Source organism: Gobio gobio (assembly GCF_949357685.1).
Source record: "Gobio gobio genome assembly, chromosome: 19".
In the NCBI taxonomy this organism is placed as follows: domain Eukaryota; kingdom Metazoa; phylum Chordata; class Actinopteri; order Cypriniformes; family Gobionidae; genus Gobio; species Gobio gobio.
In genome coordinates this window covers 23,215,837-23,229,299 of record NC_137112.1, presented here as the reverse complement: position 1 = coordinate 23,229,299, position 13,463 = coordinate 23,215,837, and the positions used below count along the sequence as shown (strand labels likewise).

The 13,463-nt window shown below is 36.5% G+C and overlaps 1 protein-coding gene across 3 annotated transcripts in view; it reads left to right on the top strand.

Moving 5' to 3' along the window:
* palm1a (paralemmin 1a) overlaps positions 1-9,628 on the top strand; it is a 61,971-nt gene extending 52,343 nt beyond the window's left edge. The window contains exons 6-9 of one of the 3 annotated variants that reach the window (XM_079844734.1): positions 513-534; positions 805-870; positions 3,176-3,307; positions 7,130-9,628. In XM_079844734.1, coding sequence (XP_079700860.1) covers positions 513-534; positions 805-870; positions 3,176-3,307; positions 7,130-7,710 — 801 coding nt within the window. In that variant the 3' untranslated portion in view covers positions 7,711-9,628. The remainder of the gene's footprint in view (positions 1-512; positions 535-804; positions 871-3,175; positions 3,308-7,129) is intronic. The other 2 variants (XM_079844735.1, XM_079844736.1) reach the window with 2 other exon arrangements.
* The last annotated feature ends 3,835 nt before the right edge of the window (positions 9,629-13,463 follow it).

Genomic DNA, 13,463 nt, shown 5'->3' with positions numbered 1-13,463 from the left:
ACCTGTACTTCTGAATGGGCTGAGGCTGGGATTTAGTGAGTTTGAAGTGAAAGTATTTTATGAACGTATACTATGCGGAGAGCATTCACCCAGTATCGTTATCACATTTTTGACTGAGGTGGCTTTTAGAGGCTTTTGCATCTGAACTCTTCAAATATGTATTACTTTTTTTTTTTTTTTTACATTTAAATATGAAATACTTTACTAGATTTGCGATGTTGATATAACTGTGGAAACGTGCCATCACTGTCTGTGAAAAGGGTCCATTGTCTGTATTTGACAGAAAATCATAAGTCATGAAACTTGTGAAATTGTTTTTAAGAGAAGAGTCAAGCACAGATACTAACCTGAATGTTTCTGGTTTAGACATACTTAACACTAATATGATAAAGTACTCTTGTAGTAAACAGAAAAGACTATCCTCACAATAACAAAGTAATTTGACTGATGACTGTATTTGGATATTTTGTATCTAACTTCTCATTTTCTCTCTTTCTCTCTCCTTTTTGCAGGTTGTGACAGACTCTGTAAAAGGTAACATCATCATCCTCTCTGACACCAGAAACACCTCTAATGATAGCCTTTTTTCTGCACACACTTTGAAATCTCAAAAACAGCAATTTATCAGTTCCCAAAAGACCAGTTTCTGGAGTTATCATGTCATGTATCCACTGGGGTAAAATACATTACAGTCAGTCTTGTGTTTAGTACTCCTTCCCATCTCCTTCCTGTTCCACACTCTTGCTGCTTATACCTTTTTATCATTCTCTGTCCTTCTCTGTCCTCATTCATGACCCTAATTAGAGGTCAAAGTTCACGTCAGCCCTCGTCTGGAGAAATCCGGAGGTGTCTCTGACATGATGAGAGCAGGTGAGTGTTGGTCCAACCATAGCTCACGCAGAGATCACACACTCTTCCTGCTGTTTTTACTCTTTACCGCTCTAATTCTGAGATTAAGACCACATACTGATGGAAAGAGCCACACAATGAGAGTTAAGGTTCTCTCTGGGCTCATAAAGTACACTTTTAAACTTATTAGCCTTTTAATGTCATTTCAGACCTTTTCAGTGGTTCTCAAAGCTTTTAGACCCTTAACTGTGCCTTTGCTGAACTGTGGAAAAGCCCTAAATACTCACATTCACACCCCAATAGTATTGTTCGAATTTTCAGAGATGGATACAGACCAAAATATGACAAGCTTTTATTTATTTACAGTTTGGACTGAAATATATGACTAGACCACAAAACAGAAAGTTAATGAACTCTTGTGGGTTTCAAACTCACAAAAATTGTCCTATATCATTGTTTAAAAACGTACTAATCTTGTGCTGATTTAATCTAATCTTGTCTTCTGATTCTCTTCTCTCAGTTGATGTGTGTTTGCATGTGTGTGTGTGTGTCTGTGAGCAGAATAACATCTAATAGAAAGTTATTTGCAGAAGTTACTCTAATAAAGGATTAGGTTGCCATGTCTTTTATAATTTTGCATGACAGAGTTACAAAAATAAACAAAACAAACAAAAAAAATACAACAAATGATATAATAATATAATAATAACTACATGTATCTGTTTTTTTATATTTAAAATACTGGGAAAAGTATATTTTTATATAAAAAAGGTTACCATTTTGTAAAACAAATTAAAAGTATTTTTATATAATTTATATAATGTATTTTGTATAAAAATATACAACAGGTAATAAGGAATTTCTAAATTCTGATATATAATATCAGTGCTCTATATATAATTTTAAGTTCTGATTATGATGTACAAAAACGGTAAATTATCATTAATATATTTAGAATTAACCTCAAAAACAAACAATAAAAAACACAACAAATGATTAAATAATTAATATATATACAGTGCTGCTTGAAAGTATGTGAAACCCTTGCAGAAAATGTGAACAATTTTAACAAAATAAGAGGGATCATACAAAATGCATGTTATTTTTTTATTTAGTACTGTCCTGAATAAGATATTTTAAATAAAAGATGTTTACATTTTTTTTTTTACAAGACGAAAAAAAGAAAAAAATGCTGAATTTATAAAAATGACCCCGATTCTTGTCGATACCTGGATGATCCACGGCTGTTTTTTTGTTTTGTAATGGTCGTTCTTGAGATCCTTTGTTTGTCCTTAGCAGTTAAACCGCCAAATGTTCGTCAGAAAAATCCTCCAGGTCCTGAAAATTCTTCAGTTTTCCAGCTGCACATTTGAACCCTTTCCAGCAGTAACTGTATGATTTTGAGATATTTTCACACTGAGGACAATTAAGGGACTCTTAAAAACTATTAAAACTATTTAAAAATGTTCAAAGATTCACTGATGCTCCAAAAGGAAACACGATGCATTAAGGGCCGGGGGTGAAAACTTTTTGATTTTGAAGATGAAGGTAAACTGTACTTAATTTGTCTCCCAGGAAACATGCAAGAATCTTCTGTTGCTTACGAAGGACAGTACAGTACAGTAATTAAAAAAATTGACATTTATACAAAACAAGGAAACTTTGGACCTGTTCAAAAGTTTTCTGGACATTTTCGGGACCTGGAGGATAATATTTTATATTTATATATTTTATATATATTTTATTTTCACAGATAATGTAGCCTGGGTCCACAAACTTTCAAGCAGCACTGGTTATAATTTCTTTAGATTTTTAGATTTTAAGAATTCTACTATACTCACCAATAATATTGTGATTTTGTTTAAAAATATATATAAAATTGGTTATAAAGGAATTTCTAAGTTCTGATTATTCTATAAATAAATATATATATATATATATATATATATATATATATATATATATATATATATATATATGATGTTATCTAGATTATATATATATATATATTATTTATATATATATATATATATATATATATATATATATATATATATATATATATATATATCTCTATATCTATATCTCTAGATAACATCATAAATTACATTAAAACACAAACAGCACCATGTGGCGCCTATCAGTCAAATTGTCTTTCAACACCTCACTCTGTCATTTTTCATAGTTCTCAACAGACAGTCATCATGTTTGTCTGGTTGTTTGAATAAAGCAAGTGTGCATATCTGTGTGTGTGTTAAATGTCTTCATGTGAGTTTGACAGCACATCATTGCAGGATGGTAATGTGTTCTTTCGTTGGCACTGCAGCGATGTACTCCGTAGAGATCACAGTTGAAAAGGACCTGGTGACTGGCAAGACCAAAGTCCTGTCCACTAACACACTGCTCCCCAAAGACCTCTTGCAGCAGGGGGTCAAGGTCTATGAGGATGAACAGAAAGGTGGCTGGCGATAGAGCTTTGCTAGAAATGCCTACTTTACGAGAAGTGTACATGTTTGAATAAAACATATTATGGAAAATATATTTAGAACATCAGCTGTACTTCATCTTATATGACTAAACCTGATGTTTATGTTGTTTTTGTTTAATCGCAATCAGTTTACATACAAAATTGCATCATTTACTCACCCTCATGTTGTTCCAAACCCGTATTACTTTCTTTCTTCTGTAGCTCTCATATTTTATTCTCACTTTCACATACACTATATAGCCAAATGTATTGGGACACCCCTCCAAATCATTGAATTCAGGTGTTCCAATCATTTCCATGGCCACAGGTGTATACAATCAAGCACCTAGGCATGCAGACTGCTTCTACAAACATTTGTGAAAGAATGGGTCGCTCTCAGGAGCTCAGTGAATTCAAGCATGGTACCGTGATAGATTGCCACCTGTGCAATAAGTCCATTCGTGAAATTTCCTCACTACTAAATATTCCCACTACTAAATGTATTACTAAATAATACAACAGCAACACAGCCATGTAAAATCACAGAGCGGGGTCAGCGCATGCTGAGGCGCAGAGTGCGCAGAAGTCGTCAACTTTGTGCAGAGTCAATAGCTACAGACCTCCAAACTTCATGTGGCCTTCAGATTAGCTCAAGAACAGTGTGTAGAGAGCTTCATGGAATAGGTTTCCATGGCCGAGCAGCTGCATTCAAGCCTTACATCAAATGCAATACAAAGCGTCGGATGCAGTGGTGTAAAGCATGGCGCTACTGGACTCTGGAGCCGTGGAGATGTGTTCTCTGGCAATCCGATGGACGAGTCTGGGTTTGGCGGTTGCCAGGAAAATGGTACTTGCCTGACTGCATTGTGCCAAGTGTAAAGTTTGGTGGAGGGGGGATTATGATATTCAGGGGTTGGGCTTGGCCCCTTTGTTCCAGTGAAAGGAACTCTTAATGCTTCAGCATACCAAGACATTTTGGACAATTTCATGCTTCCAATTTTGTGGGAACAGTTTGGGGATGGCAACTTCCTGTTCCAACATGATTGCGTCAGTGCCAGTGCACGAAGCAAGGTCCATAAACACATGGATGATAGAGTTTGGTATGGAGGAACTTGACTAGTCTTGACCTCAACCCGATAGAACACATTTGGGATGTATTAGAGCATTTCCATTCAGCATGATTGACGACAAACCAGGCATGATGCATCTCCAAGTATAATTTTTTTATTTATGTTCAGGCGTTTGACATTTAAGAGCTGGGATGGCAACAAGTATAAGTGAATAAAATATACAACAATAGTGGCTGTAAAACACAGACTTGTAATCCTTTTTAAACTAATTATGACTACAGGGGCAGATTATCAATTAATAAAAACAGTTCCTTGCACAATAATGTGTTATGATATCAAAACACTAACCATAGTGCGTGCTGTAAGCTAATATATTTTGATGTGTGCATCACATAACCAGTTCCTTATGTATGGCTTTTCTGATGTATAGTAGAGCACTGCATTTGCGGTCATGAGAAAAGACCTCAAAGACTTATAGCAGCAAGGTTAAATTGTGTGGTTGCTTCAGCAAATGCATTTTAATCTCACATTTGCTTTCATTAAGACTACTGGTTAGGTGAAGGGTTTATTTTCAAACACAACAGAGCATTAACCTTTTAGAGTCACTCACCGCACATTTCAATTCCGAATACCACAATACAACAACCAACGTTGGGATGTTTTTTTCAATGAGCCTGGGTTGTAAATTTAAATCTACTCCTCACACAAAGCTTGTGGTTTTAAAAGATAACCATGAGTCATATTAACTATTTTGTCCTTTTTGGAGCTTGATGGCCCCTGTATGCTTTCATTGCATGGAAACAAGTAGCTTGGGCATTCTGCCAAACATCTCTTTTAGGTTCCACCAAAGAAAGTGAGTCAAATGGGTCTGGAACAACATGAGGGTGAGTTAGTGTAAACATATGAATTCGGTTTTAAAAGTAACACACTGGATTTGTCATTAAATGCTGGTCACTTCTTGTAAAGGAATAAATTAATCTGAGCATGGCTTTAGATGCAGGGTTACCACAAACACCTGTTTTTTGTTGACTCTTATCAATATTTTCTGGCAGAGAACAAGTGACCATGTCATTCATTAAACTCTAATTTGGTCACCCTGCAACTTGACTGCTAGTTTTGGGCATGTTGCTGCCAAGCTTAGCCACGAGCCTCCAGCCTGACTTTATACGCTTCCCAGTTAAAATGTGGTGTCAAACAATAAAACTATAAATTAACCACATATTAAATATATTCTCCAAGGGTTTACGGATTATTAAAATACTTCATTCTCTGATACTGTATGTGTTTGTACTGTATGCTGCTAGCTGCTAATGCTAACACCAGTAACACTGCTTGCTTCCTGCTCTGTTTACAGCTTGCCACACTTTCCCTGTGTTTGATCCCTCAGTCAAGTGAGCACTTCTATCAATTGAAGTGCACCTGACACACAATCTTTAAAGGGATAGTTCACCCAAAAATGTAAATGATCCCGTAATTGACTCACCCTCAAGCCATCCTTGGTGTATATGACATTCTTCTTTCAGACGAATACAATACAAAATCCCATCGATTTGCTTCAGGAGGCCTTTATTAACCCCCCGGAGCCGTGTGGATTACTTTTTTTTTAATGGATGGATGCACTTTTTGGTCTTCAAATTTTGAGCTGCCATTCACTGCCATTACAAAGCTTGGAAGAGCCAGGACATATTTTAATATAACTCCGATTGTATTCGTCTGAAAGAAGAATGTCATATACACCTATGACTTGAGGGTGAGTAAATCATGGGGTAATTTTCATTTTTGGGTGAACTATCCCTTTAAAGACAATGCTAACAGTAGTCACTAACTGGGCACAGTATGCTTTCCATGTGTTCGTCAATGGGTAGAATAAGTATTTATTTTCTAGGCTTTCTAGCAGTATTTTTTTTATTGAATTCACAGTATAATAAATCCTTCCTTTGTAAAAACTTGACTTCAGCAAACCTTAGTTAATATGTGGCAAATGTGCTGCAAAGTTGGCTACAAGTTTGCTATAAAACTTCATATAGGTATTGTCAAGTAAGGCATGAGTGCTGTTTATTATAATCTGAAAGATGGTATAAGGGTCAGTGACATGACACTCCCTGTTGTTTGAAATTGTTAATTTTTTTAAACATATATTTAAAATAATACAAATAATATTTTGACATGTTTTTAACTGTGTGTGAGTCCACTTTTACATTTTTTGGATCTTTGGTGTGCTGACTTCTAAAAAAAATATATATATAATTATTTCTTTAGTCGAGCACCCAGTCTCTAGCATATTTTTGCCGGTGATGTGCATGCTTTGTTCCTGTTTCTACTATTATATGGTACTCCCATACATTTTAAAAAAAATATATATATTTGTGAAAAAAATCTTGAAAAATATATTTATCGAAAAATCTTTTTTTTGGAAAGTAATCTATAACTGTAATCTATAGGATTGCATACAATTACATACATTTAAGGTCTAAGGAAAATGTGTTAGTACTTTTTACTTGATGTTTACCGCGAATGTAATTTTGTCATTGAAATTTTAAATAATTTTTATTTAAAATTAAATTAGGCAACCGTATGAAACCAACAAGATAAAGGATTTCTTTTTCTTGATCTTGGACATTTAAATTTGCTGTTGACCCACAAACGTTCGGGTCAATATTGCTAGGGGGTGTCATGTCAATCTTGAAATGAAGGCCAGTCAGTCAGGGTATCACTGAAAAGTGTCTTATTTTTCTCTATGTAGTGGTGCATGAAGTGCGCGGTGTGGATGGCTCAGTAACCAATGGCGTTCACCAGCTCAGCTCTTTAGAGGTGGATGAGCTCCTCCACAAAGCTGATGAGGTGACCATGAGTGAGAGCGGCAAGACTACACCGCGACTGGAGCGAGGGCAGGCAGAGAAAGTGGAGAAGGTTGAGAAAGACGTAGTCCCAGCGGAAGCCGGCTCCACCCCCATAATGGAGATCACGGGTGTAGAACCAAAACCCACAGCACCTCAGACAGAAGTGGGTGGGGCCAGTGAGGAGAACCCAGTTACAATGGTTTTCATGGGTTACCAGAGCGTGGAGGACGAGGATGAAACAAAGAAGGTTTTGGGGCTTGAAAAAAGCATGACTGTGAAGGCTGAGGTAGTCGTCATAGAGGACGGAGATGCCAAGACCACCACCACCAGTGACACCATGCAGGAGCAGGCACCCTCTAATGGCAGCCCAGCAGAGCCACCGAAGGCTGAAGAGGCGGCAGAAGAGTCAGGACAGCCAGAAGGGGGCGCTGCTGAGGTCAAGAGCAAGGAGAAACAACCCTGCAAGTGCTGCACCATAATGTGAGCCTAAACACACCCTCCCAAACACGGACTTTACTGATGAAAATGCAACAACATACAGAGAGAACAATAGCAAGGCAAAGAATAAACATTCACTATCTTTTGATAGAAGCTGTTGTTTCTTTAATTGATTTTACCTGGTTTATATTTTCTATATTGCTTGATCCTTTCCCCTTGATAGCCTACTCTCTAACCTCATTTAAATTTTATGCGTATAGGTTTTTTTTCCTGGTTTTATTGTGGCTGAAACTAATCACGTCGTATGCGCTCCTACGAGAAAAGTCTGAAGATTAAAGAGCCTTTAACTGAACTGAACCGATCAGTATCCAACAAGCCCCTTAAATCCTATTTAGTCCTACCTTTCCATATGAAGGAATGAAAAATCTCACATAACATATATGAAGTTATCATTTATTTTTGAAATAAATATTTATTTTGAGTTCCCTTTTTGCAAAGCATGATATGTTGCGTGCACTGCAAAGTTTTTTCACTTTCGCATCAAAAGAAAACATTGAAGACAAAGATTTCAACATTGTACATTGCGCTCTATTTATTACTGATGAAGCTGTGAGAAGGAAGTATTTCATTTTGTATTATTTTGTTCTGTTTTCTCGAACTAGGAATAAAAACAGGGGATTGACAGAGCACATTACGCTTAGAAATGAGAGGATTGTTGTAAACAAACGGATTGACCATTATACAGGAGCTTTAAAGGAATGTTACACGTTAAGCTCTCGATTACTACAGAAAACAGTTTTGACTCGTCCCTCAGTTTATAATAAGACCTATATATATATGGTTACAAAAATGGTAAGTTTGCATTTTTCCTACAAAAATGTGCTTCTTGAGCTGTTGTCTAAGTCATTCTGTAAATCCTTACTGGCTTTACATGGTCATGACAGAAGCACATGCACTACCATTCAAAAGTTTGGGGTCGTTAAGATTTTTTTTTTTAAAGTCTCTTATGTTCACCAATGTGAACATAAGAGACAGTAATATTACAATTTTAAATAACTCTTGTGTATTTTAAAATGTAATTTATTCCTGTGATGGTAAAGCTGCTTAATATTTTTGTGGAAATGGCCATACACTTTTTCCACATTATTCTTTAATGAATGTAAAGTTCAAAAGAACAGCATTTATTTGAATTTGTTTTTTTTATATTATAAAAATTCACTTTTGATAAGCTTAAAAGGTTAGTTCACCCAAAAATGAAAATTCTGTCATTAATTACTAATTGTCATTAACACATATTAAGATATTTTTGACGAAATCCGAGAGCTCTCTGACCCCTCACAGCTATTTAGTTAACACTTTTAAGGCCCAGAAAGGTAGTAAAGACATTGTTAAAATAGTCCATATGACTTCAGTGGTTCAACCTTAATTTTATGACGCAACTCGCCAAAAACAAACAAAAATAATGACTTTCAATTTATTCACGTCTTCTACGCTTTAGCGTAGAAAATACAGTGCAGCGCTTCCGAGTTACGTCAGAGCTACGCCAGAATGCCGGCTTACCATTGGCCGATGCTGTTTACGTGAAGCGTGAGTGTGATGCTGACGCAGAAGCTGACCAACGTAAACTGCGTAGGAGACTGACACAGACGTGAAGAAATTGTTGCATACCTGTAAAGTCGTTATTTTTGTTTGTATTTTGCGCACAAAAAGTATTCTCGTCGCTTCTTAAAATTAAGGTTGAACCATTGTAGTCACATGGACTATTTTAACTCTTTACTACCTTTCTGGACCTTGAAAGTGTTAATTATATTGCTGTCTATGGAGGGGTCAGAGAGCTCTTGGATTTCATCAAGAATATCTTCATTTGTGTTCCGTAGATGAACGTCTTATGGGTTGATAACATGAGGGTTAGTAATTAATGACAGAATTTTCATTTTTGGGTGAACTAACCCTTTAATGCACCCATGCAGAAAAAAAAAAAGTACTGACCCCAAATGTTTTAACAGTAGTGTATAGTCTTGTAGCTAGACTTAATTATTTATTCCTATGCCTTTCGCCATAGACTTCCATTATACTTGCATAATAAACATGATTTTTTACAAACATGGGGACGAGTTATAACAATTTTGTGGTAAATGAAAGCATGTCACAGCTTAACCTCAACTGAACCAACATTCCTGTAAATGCATGTGTAATTGTATTTTGCGCTGAAACTACATTTTTACAAATTACTTGCTTCAAACGAAAGAATATTTCAAAGTGATTTCTTTTATCAGGGCATCCCTGTTCTTTTTTCTTTGCTATTCCTCACACACATTCACAAGGACACAAATACAGCACCAAGATTCCCCTTAAAGGATAACCTGTTATTTTGTCTCTTTGTTCTCCTGTGGGTCCAGTAGATTGCACTCTTTCATATTGAAATGTAGGACAGGTGAGCTGAGGATATCTCGGTAAGCTCTGATGTTTTGCTGTAAGGCTTGTTCGGTGGTCGTTCTCAGTTAGACTTGTCCAGCAAAGAGCTTACGCATGTTTAATTGTTCCTTTGTTCTAACTTAAACACTTGTTGTCATATATTATCCCCACTTGAAGTGCTCTATTTATTGGAAATAGAGATAAAGAGTAGGGAGTAAGTTGTTCTCTTGGTTACTTTCAAACTGCTGCGTGATATAAACTTGCATTGGATCATTTGTTTCATTCTCATCATTTCACCTGCATCGCTCATATTAATTTTGAGTATTCAAAAAGCTCCGCCCTTGTTCTGACATTAAGATGTGTTTAAATATCAAGCCGGTTGTGTCCAGGATGGTATTTTGATTGTATTTCAGTCTGCACTGCCATTAGCCCTCAGGAAGGGTCATTGACAGCTCATTTCCAACAAGTGACATCAGCAAACTGCTGCAGCCAATCCTATGCAAGAGCCCTCATGCGTGTAAACTAGTGTCAGAATAAGCAAAGCTCTCTCACTTAAACAATAATCACAACAGTTCAAGAAGGGAAAGACAGGAAGGACAATATCCACCCTTCCTCAGCTGTTCCAAGGAAATGACGGGAAGTGTGGAAAGGGGACAGGAAACGTTTAATAGGTTACCATACCAAGTATTAAAGATTTATTTTCTTTCTTTTTCTTTTTTTTTAGATACTTTTAGAGAAAAATTACCATTTCTGGTAAAAGTTGGTAAAAAAATAGTTGGAATTGCCCTTAAAGTAGCTGTGATGCCAAATGCTTCAGAAGCCTGTGTTTTTGTGGAAGAGATCGACTGCATTATGGTTTAATGTGGTGCTAATTTACATTTTTGGGGGGGTTTTATTTCCATGTTTTCCATAATAAAAAAATGCTAGTAACATTAAAGGTGCATCCAGTGGTCTGATATCACAATGGCATTATCTATTAGTGTGGTCTTGCACAATCGTCTCGAGTTTTAACAAATCTAGTGAGTTTTAGCAGTCTTCTACAGAATAATATATTTCCTTACCTGCCCAACCAAAAAAGAACCAACTCCTGAATAACTGCTCTTTTTTTTTTTTAAATCCGACGGATTGTTGCTAGAGGGATATGTGAACTATGAACCATATTGAGTTTCTCTCAACACTAAAGCATGATAATTAGAGTGTCTATTGTCAGGTTTGCACTCTCTGAATCACCAAACAACACTATGCTACTAGCATCATATACATAATTCAAACGCTTTTTATAAACCTCTTTTATGAGTACAGTCTTCTTCTCATGTGAGTGTACACCATTCAGGCTCTTTATTATTTTTTCATGTTTAAAAATTAGCGGCAAACTACTAAATGCACCTTTAATTATACATTACATTGGAGGGTTTGTTCATGAATGTTAAATCTGTTTTGTACCTTACTTTGTACATTACTTGCTTCATCGATTTAATTTAATTATGAATTAATTTTAGAGGAATTAAATTACATGGCCCTGCTAGCTGGTAGATGTATGCTAGATGAAGTGTGTGTGCGTTTTGCGGTCGTATTCATGATTTACGTCAGTTAATATGTGTCATATATCTCCCATTTTAATTACATAGTTTAATATCTGTTAAACTGCCCGAATCGCTGGGATGAGCTATGTGGAAATCCTTGTGTCTGTGTTTAGAAGCCCAGGAGCCAAATGAGGTCAGCGTGAATGCAAAAAAACCTTTCTGTTTATCTTCTTACGTCATGTTTACATACTTGCACATTTTCACTTCTCCATGTACACAGTTTTTGGATGTAAAGCAGAATCTATGAGTTGATAATTCATGGTTCAGCTGATCAAGAACCAGTCTGCTCCTCCCCCATTGCTCATCTGGGACTCCACCTTTAAAGTCTTTGCGTCACTGTGAGTTTCACGGTTGCCTCACACTTTTGCCGCTCACCTTACTGTCCGTCAGTACTAACATTCCAGTTCAGACGTGTTCCTCACCCCTGAATGCCTTGTTGTCTGGCCACGGGCCTGGCGTATCTCTTTTGTATAGTTGCATGCTTTTATAGGTACATAAATCTCTCATATCTACATATGCATATCCATTTCCACGTTAGATAATGTCCCTGTGCTTGAACCCCTAACCCTTGATGTCAAGCTGAATTCAAAGGCATGATAGAACAGAGGACTATGTAGAAACATATAACCTGTTTCTAATGAGTACTGAAGTAGATAATGGGAGGCCCAGACGGAGTATTTCTCTACCTGTCTGAACAGCCCTCTCTTATTGGTTCTCCTGATAATGAGTGTGTGTGCTATTACTGCCACTGTTGTCTGTGTGTTGTGAAGGTCTGCTTTCTAATCAACCTGACAGAACTGTAGAAAGAGTTGGAACGAGACATTAAAATGTGACGTGCTTTACGGAAATCACTGCCTTTGTCTTGTTTTCTTGTAACAACAAATGTACAATGTTCTTCTTAGCAATCTAGAAATGTAAATTTTTTGGTGAATCTTCAACATCACAGCAAAAGATTCATTTTGACCAGTGTAGTCTGAATAATGAACAAATTACTCTTATTAGTCAGTTCTTTTTAGTGATTCAAAAACATACAGCATGACCAGTGTGGTCTGATTCACAAACACATGATTCTTCTTATTGAATCAAAAACATGCAGCATGACCAGTGTAGTCTGATTGATGAACAAATGACTCTCATGAGTCGGTTCTTTTTAGTAATTCAAAAGCATACAGCATGACCTGTGTAGTCTGATTCACAAACAAATTACTCAGTCGGTTCTTTTTAGTAAATCAAAAACATACAGCACGCCCAGTGTAGTCTGATTCACAAATGACTCTTTTGAACCGATTTAGTAAATCAAAAACATACAGCACGCCCAGTGTAGTCTGATTCACAAACAAAGGACTCTTATGAACAGATTCTTTTTAGTAAATCAAAACCATACAGCACACCCAGGCTGCATCCGAAAACCTAGGCAGCTGACTCGTTGCCTCGCTGCCTTATCAGACAATGGCTTGTAAGGCAGCGTTTGTGCATGAAGGCACCTCACGAAACTAATTTCGGACAGACTTCTTAGGCAGTGTAACCGTTTAATGATCTACAGCAAAATAGAGAGAGCTTTGGTGAGAACTAAACAAATATTTAATTACTACATTAATAATTTCTCGCTAGAAATTACATCAGAAGTAGAAAATGTTGGTAAAAAACTTATATTTACACACAAACTGACCAGCAAACGCAACTTTCGGACGCCATCTTTTTTTTTACAGCTCAACTGTCACAGAATGGAAAGCACTGGATTGTGAAGCTAATATTAAATTCGGACGTGCCTTGGTGCCTTCCTGCCTTGAAATGTGTCCTC